Below are 18238 nucleotides of genomic sequence, written 5' to 3' on the forward strand. Positions count from 1 at the left end.
TTTAACATGCACAAGAGCCTCAGACCTGGGGGCAGGCGGGAGGGAAGGGAACTTCATAAAGTTAAGTTCTGGGTTGAGAGCCTGTGTGACCTGAGCTGCTGATGCATGAGGCAGGAAGGTAAATGATGAATTATGTGGCATAGACATTGCACATAAATATTACTGAGTGTAGGCATTTAGTGGCTGCAAAAGGTGGAATGCAGCCTTGCCAAAGGCTTTTGTTTCCATGGCTGTTCCTGGTTATTTCTCACTTACAAACAGAGAACATAGTTTAAGTTACAGGTTTTAAAATTAACTAAACAAAAAAGTGTGGACATGATAAGCCATTATTTTCTGTTAGAAAATGTGAAATAATGAATATACTGTTTGCCTCGTGGGTACAGTCCTATGTGGTAAGGCCAGGCTCGATGTGTTTCTGAGCTACCTGATCTAGTTTGAAGGTGTCCCTGCTCATTGCAGGGAGGGTTGGACTAGGTGACCTTTGAAGGTCTCTTCCAACCCAAACCATTCTATGATTATACTACGTTCTTTCCTCCTGTAGCATTGCAGATTGCTTGGTTTAATGTCTTATTACACATCAGTTGGTACAATGATATTTTACTATAATGAATTTCTGTTCATCACCCTTTCGGGTGATGCAGTGGATGATGTTGGAAGTCAACCAGCAGTTCTTGCTGTCCCTCACACACTGTGCAAAGTAACTTTGGGCTGGTGGCCTGAATTTCTTTAGTTTCCTGGCCTGTCACAGAGTGGCTGCAGGCTCAGCCGGCAGCATCGCAGTGCAGGCTCTCCATCCATACTGGGAGCTCACAGCATCCCACTGGAAAGCAGTGCCACAGGAGCAGGGACTATAATGAGCGCTGTAATTGCAAGCTGAACATAGAGGTCACAGTGCCGTTTCCACTCAATTGGCACCATGGCTACTGAGTTCATGGGTTTTCTTGCCACTCTGGCTTCTTAAAATAATCGGAAAGCATAAATGAAAGCATAAATATCTGCTGTCGTTATAACCAGTGTTTCTGCATTTGCATTTTGTTATCAGTTTCTGTTTTGCCATTGTAACATTTCATGATTTTTTAACGTTTTGTTTCCTTTGTTTTCTTCTTTAACATTTCCATTGCTTATTTCTTGTGCCAGTGTACTGTGTCACCTCACCTAAGAAGGACGATAGGTATAGGGAGCCACCGCCCACCCCTCCGGGATATATGGGGATATCTTTAGCGGACATAAAGGAAGGATCGCCCCATCACCCACACCTAAAACCTCCAGACTATAGTGTGGCAGTGCAGAGGTCAAAGATGCTGCACAGTGACCTCTCTAGACTTTCATCAGCTCCTCTCGGTAGTGAACCGGTGGCCTGTATTGCATCGAAGATGCCTCAGTGGCATAGTCGGCAGCCGTCCAACCCCAAACTAGCAGATATGACTGACGCAGATAGTGAAGAGGATGGTATGTGCAACACTTGGCTCGGTAGATGTTAACTGAACTGCTGTGGGAATCTGTGCAACAATGGTCTGGGCTTTCTCTTGGTCATTCTTGGAGATTAAGACTTGGTTAATCTCTACCTATACAAATACGTTTGTATGGCTGTATGCACATGCGTCTGCATGTATATACACGTCTGGAAAAGAAAAAGAATGCCTTCTCTTTAGGAAAAGCATGTTGACACCAAACACTCTAAATTACCTGTAAATGTGTATATGTAAATATACATATGAGCTCTCCCAAAGCACAACTGAGACACTTAAGAGCATGTAGATGCTATTTTGTTTTCTTTAAAATCTGTCCCCTCTCAGTGGTGATGCTCACTCTAAGGGACACTGTCAGGCTATAAATTATACATGAGAAAGCCCCAGCCTCTCTGGGTTGATTAACTGATGTCCCCTGTTTTAGGGGGATGATCTAAAATGAGTATTTCTGGATTTGGTGGGTTGTTGTATGACTCTTGTTTCCCATTTGTATTCCCCTGTGCTCCTGTTAAACTGTTTATTCCTCAACAGACATTCCTGGAGGTTGAGTTGAAAAATGTTGATCAAAATAACAGTGAATTTCTGTTCTTCTGAAAAGTGGGTTTGATAAAACCTGGCTTCTCAGCCCAGTGTGGTCTGACAGTGTCTCTTCCAGTCTCATTTGTCATGATCTTGTTTGAAGCAACAGCCAATGCTGTGAGCACAGCACGTATGGGGTGACCAAAACACAAGAGATTCTTCTGCAAAAGACTGCTCTTATATTGTGTCAGAACATCAAGTCAGGGGAATTTCTACTGAATTGTTTTATGTGCTGATTTGCTTTTAATCCCTGTGCACTGATGTGATCTCTCTGTACCCTTTGCTACTGAACTCATTTTTTATTAGAACGTTGTGGTTTCCATCCATTTCAGTCGGGTTTCAAATGAGCCTGGATTTAGATTAAAACAATTTCTGATGCAAAATGATCCTATCTTGGCCCTTCAAAATATGTAAACAGTGTTTAACATATATATTAGTACTTCAATTCAAACTTGTGGTGAAACGTGAAGTTGTCCAACATGAATTCAGTTGTGGTGTTCAGTGGTTTTGATGTAAAAATAAAGACATAATTGCTTCAAACATCTTAATCCCAAATTTTCTAAACTACATTTAACCATACACTTTTAGATACACCTATTTTTAAAGTGCTTGGTTAATTTTCTGTGGGATACAATGCATGATGGGAAGTAAATTTCCTGGCTTTTCTCCCAAATCTATAGCTTTTGGGATCTTGGGAGCTGCATGCTAATAATTTTTTGGAGGATCTGGGATTTTCTGTTCTGCAATACATCTATTGTATGACTGTTATCAAATCCTCAGGTGGTCTGGGGTATTAATGGCAGTACTGAATATGTAGTGGTCAGTGATTAAGACAGTGAAAACATCACGTTGAAGTAGTGAAGTCTTCACAGTATCGCTGTAATCAAATAGTGGGGTATTGGTCTGTACCCTCGGTGTCTGAGGCAAGGGACTGATGGACTAATGGACTCTTTTCCTCCTCTTGTTTTGCAGAAGATGAACAAGTATCAGCAGTGTAACCATTGGGCTGTTTCTGTAAACCACAACACAAGGGATGTGGGGAGAAGGACCACATGATTCTGTTAGCCAACGCTAACAACTTGCTGCTACTAACCTCAGACATTGCGTTTGCCTCTGTCATGGACAAGATGGAACGGGTTGGATCACATCTCTACCTTACTTCAGTCCACCACCGCCTAAGCAAGCTATTTCTGCCTGTGAAATAGCAAACCATTTTCAAGGAGTGTTCTGACTGCCTGGATGCTGACTTCAGTATCCAGAGATGGACCAGGCTTCATGCATTTGTGAGGACCAGTTGTCACCACCATTTGACACTTGGAAGCATTCTTCTGTATGATACCATATAATCCGTGGGTAGCTTTCCATCGTCGTTAATTTTCTACATGACCATTATTAAATCTAAGAGTGTTATTTTATGAACTTTAAAAAGAAAGAATATATCAAAATGTCAGCAAAAGCGAAGGACATTGCTGAAGTATCTGAAAATAATTTATTAATTTAAAGTCTTCTTTTGATGGGAATTTCCTTTATTCGTGTTGGGAGTGCTCTGGTTGGCTAATGTAAATGTTCAAAGTGATAGTGAAGTAGCTACACAAACTGTTGGGCTCTCAAACACAGGAAACAGGGAACAGAACATTATCAGGTGCAGAAATAGGTGGATTTGAGTGGGTTTAGATTCAGTCTAGGTGGAGCACAAAGCCCTGCGGAGCGGCACCATCTGCTGCTCCCTCCTACCCGGACACAGCAGAAACCCTTCCCCTTGGAAGTCTGTTTGGAAGCATTTTAGCTGGCAGCCAACTAAGGCAGGAGTTGCTCTCCTCCCCTGTTAAGTAACAGTTTGAAATGTGGAGGCTGGGGCTGGCAGGGAGCCCTCAGGGGAGCTTGAAGCTTCACCAGGTTCTGCCCTGCAGAGTTCCACATGCAAAGCCTGTTGCTAGAAACCAGAACTTGAGCCGTGTGTTGTGGGTTTTGAGATCGTCCCACACGTCCTGGCCCTCTACCAGAGCTGCACAGGATTTAGGTGCAAAGGTTATCTTTAAAAGACGTTCTAAATCGCCCTCATTTCACAGTAAAATCACTGAAACTGGATATTCGGTGACGTAATGCTTATATAAGGGTATAATGTGTTTTATGATGGGTTAAAAACCTCTGTTGTGTTCATCTGGGGCATACAGATGGTCTCAAAATACACTGCTTTAAACCCTAGGTTAAAATCCCAGTGCTGTTGATGTCAATGACAGCTTTGACTTCCAGCCAGCCACTATTCACACGTGATCCTGGTGTTTGACCACGGTCATCTGAATGGCTTGTTTGATTTTGCTTAGCCAGCCAGAGCCCAGAGGGGTAAAACTGGAAATACCTGCAGGTTCCTTCTTTCTTTCTTTCTTCCTTCTAGCACACGATGCCCCATTCTCGTGTTAAAATTGGACATGAATGTGTGAATATGTATTTAAACATTTAATTGTAAATCTTTGTTGTGATGTTTACAGCCTAAGCTAGGAAGATGATGTTTGTCATTTTTACAGTGCCTCAAAAATGATTTCTATATCCATAGTTGTGAAGAGCTTTAAGGTTTGTTTTCTCTTTTCCTGTGTGTGTGCAGGGGGTGCAGGGGAATGCAATGTTCTCTGAGAATGACACAAGTACCAAAAACAACCCAAAGCCTTCGATGTGCTCTCCCCATCGCAGCCTGGGACTGATGGGGCCGGGGGAATGGGTATGACCCGGCCTGTGTCCATGTTCATAGTGGTGCCAGGTTCAGTGTTACCGTGTGGCTGGAGCTTACCCACATTGATGGGAGTTTGGGAGGTGTTAAATCAACAGCGATGCTGAGAAAGGGATGCCTAACTAATTGGTTGGCACAAGTAACTGAGGAGCAAATGGTTGAAAACAATGCATTAAACCCCAGGTGAGGTATAACAGTAACCACATTTTGCTTTTTCGAGGCCTTAATGAACACAACGAACCTGCACAGGCCTTAATGAATTAAGATTCGCATCAGTGTGAAAGCATTGCAGGGCACAGCACATGGGACGTTGATAGTATAACTGTTAAATTGATCTTTTCCTGGGATGTGAACCCAGGTCTGAGCAATCCCACTGTCAGCTCTAGTTTCTTGTTAACTCCTACATGGAGCGCACAACAGTTCTGTGTCAGGAAATGGTCTGTGTTGTGCCAGGTGAATTGAATCACACGGTTCCTGTGCCCTCAGGTGTTGAGCTGTAGCTTATTTCAGCCTGTTGAACAAAAGTAGAAGGGATGAGGGGTTGTTACTGAAGTGACTTCCTCCTTCCCTCCAAGCCCATAGCTCTGTCCCTGAGGATACGGTCCAGCTCCTCTAGGAGCAGGGCTGGGCTCTCCAGAAAGAGCCTTTGAATCAATGCCCACCAACACATGGTGTTTGCACATCAGCAGCGTCCGCCTGCTCTGCGGGGCTCGTCGGGACACTGGTGAGTGTTTCAAGTGAGTGAAAGCCTTGCTATAATCCTATTTTCCTATCTCCAATACAGCTGGTGTAAATAAGTCACGCCTAACCCATGGACAGATGAGCTCCTCCTGCTTCCCCTCCCCGCACCGTGTGGTTTGCCCCCGCTGGTCCGTGCTGGGAGCTTTTGTTTTGTTCTTAACTAAACCGATCACATTGATCGGGGCTGGTAGCCAAATGTAGTGTGTCTGGTGTGGATTTGAAGAGATGCTATCCCTTTTTCAGATGCTATCCCTTTGTCAGTCGTTCAGATGGATGTGGGATGGAGTTAGTACCTGTTGCACACTGCTTTACTGGTGTCTTCTGCATCCCTCATCGCAGACTTGGTACCTCTGCCGGGTTCCTCTAACCCGGGCTCTGATTTGGATGAGCAGTTAAAACACCCCGTGTCACGTTCTTCCACTGCCCTCAGCTTGCTCGTGTTCTGCTGTTGACTTTCAGGTGGAAGAGATGTGTTCAGGTATTTGGGATTTAACCATGCAGTGTTTCATTATGCTTGCTAAATCTGAAACTTCCAAGTAATTCCTTGAAAACTCCGTGCGCTTGGGTAAAGTCTCATTGGCCTCTCCAGTTGCAGAAAGGGGGAAATGAGATGATGGAGCTTCTGTGTGCTGGTTTCACCTCTAAATACACCAGGTACCGGAAGGGTGATGTCTGCAGATGCTGCAGCACACGTTGGACGTGCAGGAGCGGGGGGGTGTTGGCTGATGATGGGCAGCGTGTCACTTCCCTGGCTGTTTTCTGCCTTGAATCCCATAAAGAGTTCCGCAGGTGAGTGGTGCTTCACTGGGAGCTGGTCAGAGCCTGTTGCTTGGGATGGGGCACACGGGGCGCTGAGGGCTGCAAGCACCCACCGGAGGCACAGGACATTCCAGTTCCCCAAGGGGTGGATCTGTCCATGCTACCGCTTGGGTGCAAAACCTTTCATCATCTCCCACGTCATTTCATGCGGGCAACAGTGGAAATAGGAACCTGTCTTTTAAGTTGGTATCAAACATCAGAATTCAGTTTGATTTCAAGGATAAACTTATCACTGCCTTTGCGGAAGAAACAAGGAAAAAGGGATACTCTCTCTTTAGAAAAGCTTTACACATTATATTTTAGGACGCTTGTATAGAGGGTAATCTACCTTGAATTCCCCACCCAGCTTTTGCTTCTGTTGTGCTTTCTATTGTTTTCTCTTTATTTTTGACATACCTGGAATGCAGTTGAGCTTGGTATTAATTAAATTCTAAATATGTGAGCATATTGGCAAAACTGCACAGATGTAATGATATTCCAATAGCAATTGTACTGCACAAGTCAGTGATTGTAAAGTATTCTGTAACAAGCAATGTTTGTCTCCTATTTTTTGATACCTCTTACACTTATGTCTTTTAGAAAGACAGTGCCTCTGTATGCTTTTTGTATTTTTACTGAGTGATTGTAAATATTTGTTATATTTTTGGTTAAGAGAATGTTTAAAAGTACTGTTTATTATCCAATCTATTCATATGTTGGAATCAATAAACAATCTACATATAGCAATTGCTTTCCGCAGAGCTTTTCTGGCAGCCATCGGAGAACGGGAGCTGGACAGAGCCTGGTGGGAAGGTCGCTCATCCCGGGCTCAGTGTGGAGCAACCAGTGGGTAGTGTCACTGGATGAGGTGCTGGATCGGGGCAGAGAAGGGCAACGGAGCTGATGAAGGGCCTGGAGCGCAAGTGTGATGGGGAAGGGCTGAGAAACCTGGAGAGGGGTTAGTCTGGAGAAGAGAAGGCTCAGGGGGGACCTTATTTGTATCTTAAAGGTCTTTTCCAGCCCAGTTGATTCTATGATCCTGTGTTTGTCCTCACAGTGAGTGAGGCTGGGTCTCCCTCATCTCAGCTTGCACCATGGGGGAAGCAGCTGGAAGAGCATCCCATGCACACCCATGGGTGGTGCATCTCTGATAGTGCCTGGGCTGCCACTGTGCAGGGAAGAGGGGTTGGCCACAGCTGCAGCAGTGGCTGCCTGGGCTCCAAAACCATTGTCAGAGCAGGAGCTGCCCAGGCTTTCTGTGGATTTGATGTTTGTCCTCTCTGCTGGGATGCTGGGGACAGGGGAAGGCAGCAGGGAGCTTGGGGCAGCATTCACTCTAGGTTTGGGTAGCGGTCTTGGCACTAGGAGGGGAGCGAAGAAGGAGCCATCGCTGTGGCCTTCAGAGCCTGTAAAACCTGCAGCCGCTTGCTCTTGCTCCCCCAGTGCAAGTGTCGTTTTCTCCTCTCCGTGTACAGCCCCGTTCCCTGCCTTGTGCGTGGGGATGCGGCTGGATGCGCTGCCAGGTCAGATGAGAGATGAGCTTCATCTCCTTCACCCCTTATTTCCGCCTGTTTTGTTCTCGGGTATCTTTGATTTCAGGCAGTTTCTGGGTGTGTTTTTTAAATACTTAACCTGAAAATGACCATTCTTTAACAGGGAGCATTAAAAGGAGCTGCCACAAGAGGGCAGCATTGCCCATGGTTTTACCAGCGCCCGCGCACCCCGCCTGTGCAGAGGCTGGAGCAGGCTGGCCCCTGCGATGCTCAGCCGGGGCCCAGCACCCTGCGGGTAACAGTGGGGACATCTCTGGTTTGCCCATAGGTCTCCTGTGCCCTTTGGCTATGGATGCGTGGGGACACACCTCATGCCATGAGGTGCAGGAGGACGCAGGGTCTCAGCAGGTCCCTTTGCAATTAGAGCTTTCCAAGCCTACCGAAGTGACTGTTCCAGATTTCCTCCTTGCTGGTCTGGATGATTTCATCCATAACGTTTATCCCACCCAATAGGCGCCATGCTCTTCTCTGCACTCTGTTCTATGATTCTATGATCGCCATCTGTCCCCAGGCCCTTTTGTGGGGTTGTAAAGCTTTTCTTCTTCAGGTCTGGAAGGAAAAGCATCTCCTGGAGCTGGAGAAAAAGCATCGCCCAACCTTGGTTCAGGAGGAGCACTTGGAGCCTGGGGTGGGTTCACTGTGAGCTTTGAGGCTGTTGGCATCAGCTCGTGAGGTTTGTCCCAGAATCTGCAGCATTTCCAGCTTTCCTGAAGCTCCAGGCCCTGGGGGCACGAGCTGATGTGAACTGATGATGCTTGTAGGGGGATGCGTCAGCTGCTCGCGTGGCTGTGAAGAAAACCTTGAAAACGCCAACTATAGAATCACAGAACAGTCAGGGTTGGAAAGGACCTTGAGATCACCCAGTTCCAACCCCCCTGCCATGGGCAGGGACACCTCACACTAAACCATGGCACCCAAGGCTCTGTCCAACCTGGCCTTGAACACTATCAAGGATGGAGCATTCACAACCTCCCTGGGCAACCCATTCCAGTGCCTCACCACCCTCTCAGTAAAGAATTTCTTCCTTAGATCCAATCTAAACTTCCCCTGTTTCAGTTTGAACCCGTTACCCCTTGTGCTGTCACTACAGTCCCTGATGAAGAGTCCCTCCCCAGCATCCTTGTAGGCCCCCTTCAGATACTGGAAGCTGCTCTGAGGTCTCCACGCAGCCTTCTCGTCTCCAGAGTGTTCCTAAGAAAAAGATGGGATGGAAATGAAGATCTGTATTCATTCAACCTTCTCCTGGCTTTGCTGGGCTGCTGGATCCTGGCCTCCCATAGCCCCATCAACCTAGAAGCAAACACAGGAAGAAGCAAGTTCTATGTACAAGATGAGCATTAAATGGGCTCCACAAACATCTCTATTCATTCCCCTATTGTTATCAGACAAGGAGAGTAATTACCAGTGTGACAGTGCTGCGAGTCAATCCGGGCTTGGGAGACATGAAGGAAAATGGTAATCACTGCATTTCCAATGGAGATGTAGTTGCGTTTAACACTCATGAGCAGCAATAACGATGAAGGTTGTAATTGTGTCTGCAATTCCAACCCTCGCAACATAATTTTATGTACTCCAACATCTGGTTTAGGAGCAGAGCTGAGAGTGTCAGATAATTGGCTTTCTTTTTCAGGCCTCTTGGTTAGGCACCATCGAGTTTATCATTAGTTCAAACTCACTTATTAGTAAACACGACTTGTGTTGAACAACAAACAGTCCTGGGCATGGTAAATGTGTTTGGAGCAGCACAAGGCCACCTCCCTGCTCAGCAGGATGCTGCCACATGGCAAAACTCATGCCCACGGCAGGGGGCTGGAACTGGATGAGCTTTAAGGTCCCTTCCAACACAAACCAGGCTGGGATTTGATGCTCCTATGAAGGTCTCATGCTGGGCTCCAGCGCTGGCTCTGGGCTGCTCCTGCAAGTGATGGAGGTTTTGGGGAGCAGCAGCACCCTGAGATTAGATGCCCATGGTGCCCTGTGGGTGCTGTGCAGGTTGTTTTGTCTGTGCTATTCCCCAGCCATCGCATGGTGGGATGCTGAGAACTCCTCTTGCTGTTGCAGCATTGTGCCAGGCAGGCTTCTGGGCTCTCTGCAAGGGCTTTGCACCCGAAGCCTGGTCCTTTCCCTCTCCCCATAGGGCTGTGGCATCGCACCCTGCCTCTGAGCTCAGCCTGATGGGAGGCATCACGCCGGTGCCTTGGTGTGTGTCACTGAACAGCCACGGTGCCACCTCGGCCACTTGCCTTTGCCATCTGCAGAGGGATGTAATGAAATCCAATAGAAGTCACCCTCAGTTTTACAGCAGCAGGAACTAAATGCAGTCAGAGATGTGACTTCCAAACAGAGCTGTGTGGCTTTTCCAACCATAGGTTTGCCATCGGGAAGAACAAACAAACCACCCAAGGAGGTGCAGAAGGGGTGAAGCTCTTACCTCACCCTATCTCCATCAGTGGGAAAGGGGCTTCTGCCCCAGCTTAATTAATGATGCTGCCAGTCAGTAAAGGGTGGGAGGACTCCTCTGGTGTGTGCCATCAGCAACACTTTAGAACTCATAGCAGCAGCAGAAGATAAGGAAGTTCTTGGATGTCTGCTGCCCTTTCTCTGGAGGAGGCAGCTCCAGCACAGGGCTCCCTGCAGAAGGATGGGGAGGGCAGTGCTTTGTTGACTGGCTTTAATGTAAAACCTTTGCTATGTCGAGAAGCCCTTAGTGGCTGGAACATGTATTAAAATTAACATAATTGTCAGCCAATTGCACAGTTTGAAACTGAACCTCTGGGTTTTGGTGATGCCGCGAAGCCTGGTCAATTGGAAATCAACCAGTTAAGAAGACTAAAAGAGGCATTAGATCTCGTCAAGCCTAGGGAATTTCCACCAGAAATTCCAGTAAGAGCTGTCCCATTACCCATGCCCTTTCCTGCCACGTGGAAATGTCGCTTGTGGCCAGAGGGATTCTACCTGTGCCAGCAGGAGCCCCAGCAGTGGGGATGGGGATGGCAGCGCTGGCTCTTGCTCTCAAGCATCCTCGGTGGTTTGAACTCGTGAATGTCACCCTGAAGGTGTGAGCTGGGCCCTGAAGGGAATTAAACACCCAGCACAGCCCTGGCCTTCAACACTGGGAGCTGCGGGGTGTGTTTTAATTGCAGTGTTTATTATTACATGGGAATAAAGGAGCCGGCCCATGGTCCAGCACCGCGCAGGTCCGTGATGGAAGCAGTGCTGCTGCAGGAAGTCCTCTGCTGCCCAGCTGCAGCAAAGGTTGCAGAGGACTGAGAGATGCTCTGGTTTGTTTTAACCTGAATTATCACTCCACAGGTGGGTAACCTGCAGCTCAAGAAGCTCAGCACACAGGTCTGCATGCTGGTGTTTGATACCAGGGATTTCCATGGTGTGTGTGGACAGGTAATGCAAACCTGCGTGACTTGCATGCATCGTTAAATGTTTCATCTGGTCTTGTCAAACAAGGTAAGTGGCTGCGGGGGAAAGACCTGTGGTGCACATTAACCCAGGTCTGCCTGTGGTGCTGCTTTGGTTTGGGGTTGGCTCTGTGTTGTAAGGGAGCAGGGCGCTGGGTAGGTGGCTCCATTCCCACCGGCAGCAGGATGCCATGCAAAGAGCATCAATAGCACACGGGAATTTTTCAATGAGCAGATGATGCCCAGTCAGCTCGAATTCTTCAGATCAATAACTCAGTGACAGGCAGCTGGAAACAGCATTAAGGCCAACATAGTTCTTCTGCTTATTGCAAGGGATCGAATAAACACCGGAGGCTCAATTGCTGGGCTCCATCACTGTGTCAGTGCTGCAAGTGTGAATATCAAGTGCTGCGGGAGAGCAAGGCCATAGGTGGACGTGGCCTCTTTGACAGGTGAAGAGGAAGCGTCAAACTCTTGGAATTACCAACTGCTGCGGAATGGACTGATGGGACCTGCAGTGCCATACCTGGTCACCATGCCCATCCATAGTCCAAACTGCAGGAGAGAGGATGCAAAGCCAGTTCTAACAAAATCAGGAGGATTCTAATCTTCACCCTGTGTTTTCTATTATTTTGGGGCATCTCTTTGCCTCTTCTTGAAGAAAAGCAGCCCGTCCTGAATGCTCTGTGGGTAGCTTTGCTCCAGGTATATTCTGGGTTAAGCAGCACTGAGTAAGGGGCAGATATGCCAAGATGCTTGATTTCATTGTCTCAGTTTCAGACATTAGCCAGGGAGGGTGATAAGACAATAAACAGCACAGCAAAAGGAGAAAGCCTTTCCCATTGCTCGTGCTGTGCTATGGCTAGATGGGGATTTGGGGATTGGGAGCAATAACACTAAACTGACATGGCTTTGGTGTCAAAACTGGCCAGTCTCATGGGAGGCATGAGGCTGATTGTTAAGGCTCTGGTGTCAGAGGAATTTCCCCGCGCAACATTTGAGTCTCTCCTTGGAGTCAGTGCTGGATCCCAAGGTAAAAGAATGCCCGGTCTTTTGGGACATGGATTTCCAGAATGTGCTTGGTCTTGGTACCTGCCTGTTTCAGTCTTTCAGACTAACTTCAGAAGGGCTGAAGTGCCTTAGGATGGAGATAAATGGCAACAGGGATGCAGAAATCCCACCAAAATCTAAGTCATGTCTGAAGATGGGAACTGAGGTCCCTAAATCCACTTACATGTGTTACCCTGCTCTTAAAATACCATTTGAAAGCAGGAATTTCTTAAGGACAACCAGGGAACAGCACAAGAGCCCGAATGCTGCAGTGAGCTTTGTGGGCAGCATCAGCTACTGCCTGCAAAAAGGCTGCCTGGACCGAAGGGGCAGAGACCTGCAGTGAACTGGTGCTGGGCTAAACTGACATTGCTGTTCATTCCCTGCTGCTGGTTGGCAGTGGTCATATGGATGAGAGCTGTAAATGTGAGATTTGAAAGTGAGGGAGGACCTCAGTAGCTATTTGGAGTTGCTTTTCTATTCCTAGAGAAATAAGCCCTAGACAGAGAACGCAATCCTTTTACATTGTAATATCTTCTGTGAGCTGCGGGGAATTTGCTTGCCTTATGGACAGGATCTGCAGTAAGCTCCTTTTCCATTTAGGCTGATGATATTTGCCACACATCAGAACAATATCTGATCTCTGTCTGGGTTTTTTTCGTCCCCAGAAGACCCTCCTCTTACATCATGAGGTTCAAACACACGGCGAGTGGAGCAAAAAGGGAGCAAAAAGATGCTGTGGCACAAAGTTCATGTAGGGCTTACAGGGGAGTTGTTTATGATTTGACTCCAGATCATGCATTTAATCCAGTGTAGCTGCTCTCTTCGGAAAGGTGTTTAAACCCCACGAACCTCAGGCATGTTCTAGCCAGAAAACAACCAGGGCAATGCCTGAAATGCAGTTGGGTTTCCCCTCTTTCCATTTGCTTTTTAGTCTTTCTGATTTCTGTTAGGAGTTAGGGCTGGGTTTGAAGCCCCACATTGTTGCCTTTGGGAAGCAAATTGCTTTTCCTAAAGCTGGGAATTGAAGGTTAAGCGAGAAAATCAGGCATTGGGTAGAACTGGCAGATGACAGTCATTACAGATGGGGAAGTCTGGTGTCAGTTGTGATAGGGTTTAGTGTTGTAGCAGTAATAAACCCAGCACAATATCATTAGTCTTTATAGGGAAAACATTTCCGAAGCTGCTCTATATCCCCGTGATGTCTGTGCAAACACTGCTGCTCACCTTTAAAGCTTGACTCAAACCCGAGATGATTGCTAAGCTAGTCCTGATGTCTCCAAGGTCAGAGGAGACTCCGCCAATGAGCTTATCTGTGTAAAAGGAAAAGGAAAACAGCCCACCAAGAAGCCAAACTAACCCTGATGCCTGAAGAAACAACATAACAAAAGCTGCATAAAAAGGAGGGAGGTTTGCATCGCTAAATTGTGAAGGAAAGTGTCTTTTTTCCCCATGGGAGATGCATTTTTCTATGAGCTTAGCATTTGAAATGCCTCTATCAAATGCGTGTTGACTTTTGTCCTTCAATTCTTCTGTCTTTAAGCTCTATCTATATGTATATCTATATAATCCAATACATATTTATCTGTTTAAGTTCTTGGGGCTTTTCAATAGATGTCATCTGCCTTTGAACAGAGATTTTTCTTGGTGATGCCTCTCCATCACCGCTGTTAGCAGCCTTTGCTGACTAATCAGGATGTAGCTGTGTCCCGTTCTTGTAGCTGGAGGGTATTTCTGCAGCTCTGTTGGGTTTTGTCATTCATTTGGATGCTTTGCCAGTGTGTTGCGCACCTGTACAATGTCAGATACATATTGCCCACAGCAGCATTTAATAGACTTCCTGATGTCGATGTAAAGTCAATAACTCAGGATCTTAATTGCAGGCCATGGCTGGATGCTGGCTCACCTACGATTCTTTTCTGTGTCAGATCACTCCTGATCTTTAGTTTTCCCTATGACCCTAGGAAACAGAAATAACACTGCAAAATGCAGTGCTGTGGAGCAATGTTCACTGGTGCGGAGAAAGAGCTCCAAAATGTGTCCTTTTCTCAGTGCAATAAACATTTACCAAATTGTTCCAATAAGTCAGGATTGTGGAATAGAAAGGAAGGTGCTTGAAGAGCCTCATTTGTGAGGCTAGAAAGGAAAAGGCGAGTATAGACAAAAATATTGATCAAAAGGTACACTCCTTAGGAGGTGAATGCAGGATGTCTCCATAGAGTGTGTTGCACTTCAGCAGTATAACCTTTTAATGCAGTTATTATTGAGCTACCACTACCCTTAATCAGTCAGCGACTGAAAGTCGAGCTGAGGCTCAGATTCTCTCCCCTGATTTTCATCCGGGCAATTTGCCTGAAGATCAGCAGTTTTCCATCCCCCAAAGCCAGTTTCTTGGTGTGGAAGGAGCAAGGAGCGGGGACTGACTCAGGGATGAATGCTAAATGCTCTTCTGCTGGCTGAATATTCAGTTGCCGCTAGTACCAAAAAGATTACAGAGCACTCGGATGGATTAATGGAGGCATATAGGATATAGGGAGAGAGGGAGAGGAAAAAAAGTTGGGCTGTATTAAATTGCAAGTGAGTTTGGCTGAAAACACTTGTAAATCAGTGGTTAGCCTTTCCAGGCTGCTCAGGAGCCGATGGTATTTGCCCCTGTTGCTTTACAGCTGGAATCTCTGTGAGATTCCAGGGAAAAAGCTGGATATCCCATCATTGCAGTGCTTTTCAGGGACACAGACAAGTTTATTTATAAGGTATAAGTATGGATGCAGCTGGGCACGGCAGGGAGGATGAAAAGCAGAGCCCTGCCCTCGAGGATAAAAGTTCTTTCCTTTGCAGATGTGCTGAATCCTGGAATTCTTGGGGTTTTAGGAAAAATTAAGACTTTGAGACAGCAACAGCCAGACCCAAATCCAGCTGCTGAGGTGGGAGGTGGGTTTTGGACATCTCAACACCCAGCCAGGAGGCTGGCAGAGCCGGGTAGCCCAAAAGATGGCACTATGATTCTATTTCACTGTAAAGCAAATTCCCTTTCCTACCAGACTCATTCACTATTGAGCCTCTCTCTCAAAAACGTAATTTTTCCAAGGCTTTACATACAGTAAAGTCCATTATTGTGAAGGCCAAATTGCTGCCAAAAAAGCCTTCAGCTAAAAAATATATATCTGTAAACTAATAACACATCATTCTGATGAAAAAGAGCACGCAGGGAAGGAGTTTTTCTCAATTATTAATGGCCAATGTTGGTTATATTGTTGTGTTTAGTCCAAGAAGCCTTGATGGAGAGAGGCAGCTTCTCAATATGAATGGCACTTCAGCTGGCTTTTATATAGTTTACAAAGAAAAGCCCTGGAATGTTTAACCCCTTGCTAATACTAAAGAAGAGAAGCTGCGCGCCGTGAGGATGGGATCAGACATGGGTGCTGCCATCCTTGCAAAGAGGAAAGCAAAGCACAGGGTGTATTTAGGGTGCTCCCGGGTGCGAGCATCCCCGTGCAGCCCTGTGAGCCTTTAACATAGAGAAATTCATATATAAGCCAAGACAGATCTCAGGGTTTGCTGCAGGGAGAAGGCTCCTGACCCTCTGGTTGCTGTAAAATGTTTCTTCCTTTCTGGAAAGGGCAAATATCTTCCCTGAAGCTGGGTACCAGTCCCATGGCACCTTGTCTCTGGTTGTGCATCTTTGAGCCTGATGAATTATTTAGGGTCAGGGTATGATTTAAACACTCGATCACAGTGGGTTATGGTTGTCTTTGATACTACACTTTGTCTGCCTTTTTCCTTCCCATGGAAACAGCCAAGGTGCAGTGCCTGTCCAGAGCAGGACCCCCCTTGAGTGTTTGTGTGGGGTGAATCCCCAGAAATGAGCTTCCTCTTGAAGGTCATTTTAAAAATGAGATGTACAGTGCTTTTTGCATATATTGATGTATTTATTCTATCCCCCACACTGCCATTAACTGGAATACTGCATTTTACGGCTACTTATTGCCAGCTCTAACCCTACCTAGAAGCCCTGTCCTGCTGCCAGACGGTTGCCCTGTCCTTTGGAGACCAGCAATGGTTTTATAAAGGCTTCACAGTTCCCCATCACTGTTCATCCCATCATTCTGCTCCCATGTGGCTTAATAGCTCAGACCAAGCTCAGTGCTGAGCATCCAAACCTCTGCAGCTTTAGTTATTTATGCATTGGTGGAGGACTGGGATGCTGTGGTTGTGTGGGATACACAACAGTACAACACAACAATACAGCAGTATTTCTGTCTGTTGTAAAGTCTCTATAACTGCCTGGGGCAACCCAAGAAATGAACATTTAAAGCTAAAGGGAGCAGAGACACCAGATTGAGTGCTCTAAAGACACTCCTCATCCCTGGTGAGCTCAGCCCCATTGCTTAACTGGAGGTGATAAAGCAGCATTTTCTTGATATGGCAATGTCTGTATTGCGGCTTATGAAATGGGTTGAAAAGCTCAAGAACTGCTGATGAAAGACCCCAACAAAGATGACAGGATGAGAACAAAGTTTATTTCATTAAGAACATGCAGGAATAAAGGAATGGAGCTTTTCAGACCAGCCTCGTTAGGAACTCGGCAAATGAGTGCCATTATGGTTTATTAAATATCATTATGCCAAGGACAAAAACGCTTCCTGCAGAACGCTTACAATGATGACAAAACATAAAAGCAAAGAGAAACTGTTTTCCCACTTAAATGCTGCCCTTTCATGTCCCCTGCGATCTCTTGATCTTAGCTTTTTAAAGCTGAGGTTATTTATTTAACCATAAATCTGGAATTGAACTGTCTGTGTTTAGCACCCAAGTTTGAACACACGAGCCAAAGACCTCGAGTGGTTTAATAACTTCAGGCAAACACAGCCAGTGAAAATGTTTTCCAAGAGTCTATTTGTGGGGAAGAGACTCACATAAAGACTTTTCTTGGTTGTTTTGAAAGCCAATTTGCAGTGGTGCCTGTGCAAGTGCACACATATTGATTCTATTAATGAAAATTAAGCATGTACAAATCTGCCTCGGTGGAGGCTGCTGGGCAGGGAAGGGGAAGGTTAATCACACTTAGCATTTCTATAGCTTCCATGCTCAGGATTCCCCTCACATCGCTGTGGAGTGCCAGACCCCTGATTGGGATGCAGGGCTCCTGCTGTCTCTAGACTGTGGCACATTGCGAGGGAGATAAAACAGAAAGAAAGATCTCCCTGGGCCAGCTGATTGTGATACAAACTTGGAGCCATTTGGCACAAGCCCTGGACTTAGGCACAGACTGGTTGTCAACAGTTAGAAAAGGGAGACGGGGTTGGGGTTGAGGATGTGGATGTTTCCTAAGAGCAAATCAGAGATCACAAGGCTGTTTGTGGGCAGGAACAGCAGGGAACGAACCTGGTGGGAAATAGATGAGATGCTGCTTAATCTGTTCTCAGTGTCTGGGCTCAGAACTGGCATCCCCACGTGTGAAATCTGAATTAGATTAAGGGGAAAACCCCCACTTCTCTGAGGACAAGTCTGTGCTGCAGCATAAGTGCAAAGTGGGTGCCCTGAGCTAACAGGGAATGTGCCCCCCTGGCTGGGGTAGCACAGGCTGACCCAAGCCCATGTTCTGCCCCTGACCCCTGGTTTTGTTGCACAACCTCACCTTCTCCTAAGCTGCATTTATATTCCATGAGGTATTTCTTTATTTTCAGCTGATTTTGATTGCCAGTCCCCCACCCATGTGCTGAAGGCAGGTGAGGGTTTAAGGGTGTTGCAGCACAGACTACAACCCAATGGGACCATGCATCAGTAGTGAGTATTGTTACGGTTACCATACAAGTACATAATCCCTGCAAAGACCTGGACAGCCTTTCCTCAGAGTTCATGGAACCACAGACTGGTTTGGGTTGGAAGGGACCTTAGAAACTGTCTCTG

General features: G+C 46.4%; 1 protein-coding gene across 4 annotated transcripts in view; it reads left to right on the forward strand.

Annotated features, from left to right (window-relative positions):
• Nucleotides 1–6882, forward strand: part of RAPGEF6 (Rap guanine nucleotide exchange factor 6) — a 116024-nt gene extending 109142 nt beyond the window's left edge. For 3 of the 4 annotated variants that reach the window (XM_080627496.1, XM_080627497.1, XM_080627499.1), the window contains 2 exons: nucleotides 1138–1449; nucleotides 3021–6882. In XM_080627496.1, the coding sequence (XP_080483622.1) occupies nucleotides 1138–1449; nucleotides 3021–3046 (338 nt within the window). In that variant the 3' untranslated portion in view covers nucleotides 3047–6882. The remainder of the gene's footprint in view (nucleotides 1–1137; nucleotides 1450–3020) is intronic. The other variant, XM_080627498.1, reaches the window with a different exon arrangement.
• Nucleotides 6883–18238: the final 11356 nt, after the last annotated feature.

Source organism: Psittacula echo (assembly GCF_963264785.1).
Source record: "Psittacula echo genome assembly, chromosome: 11".
Classification (NCBI taxonomy): Eukaryota; Metazoa; Chordata; class Aves; order Psittaciformes; family Psittacidae; genus Psittacula; species Psittacula echo.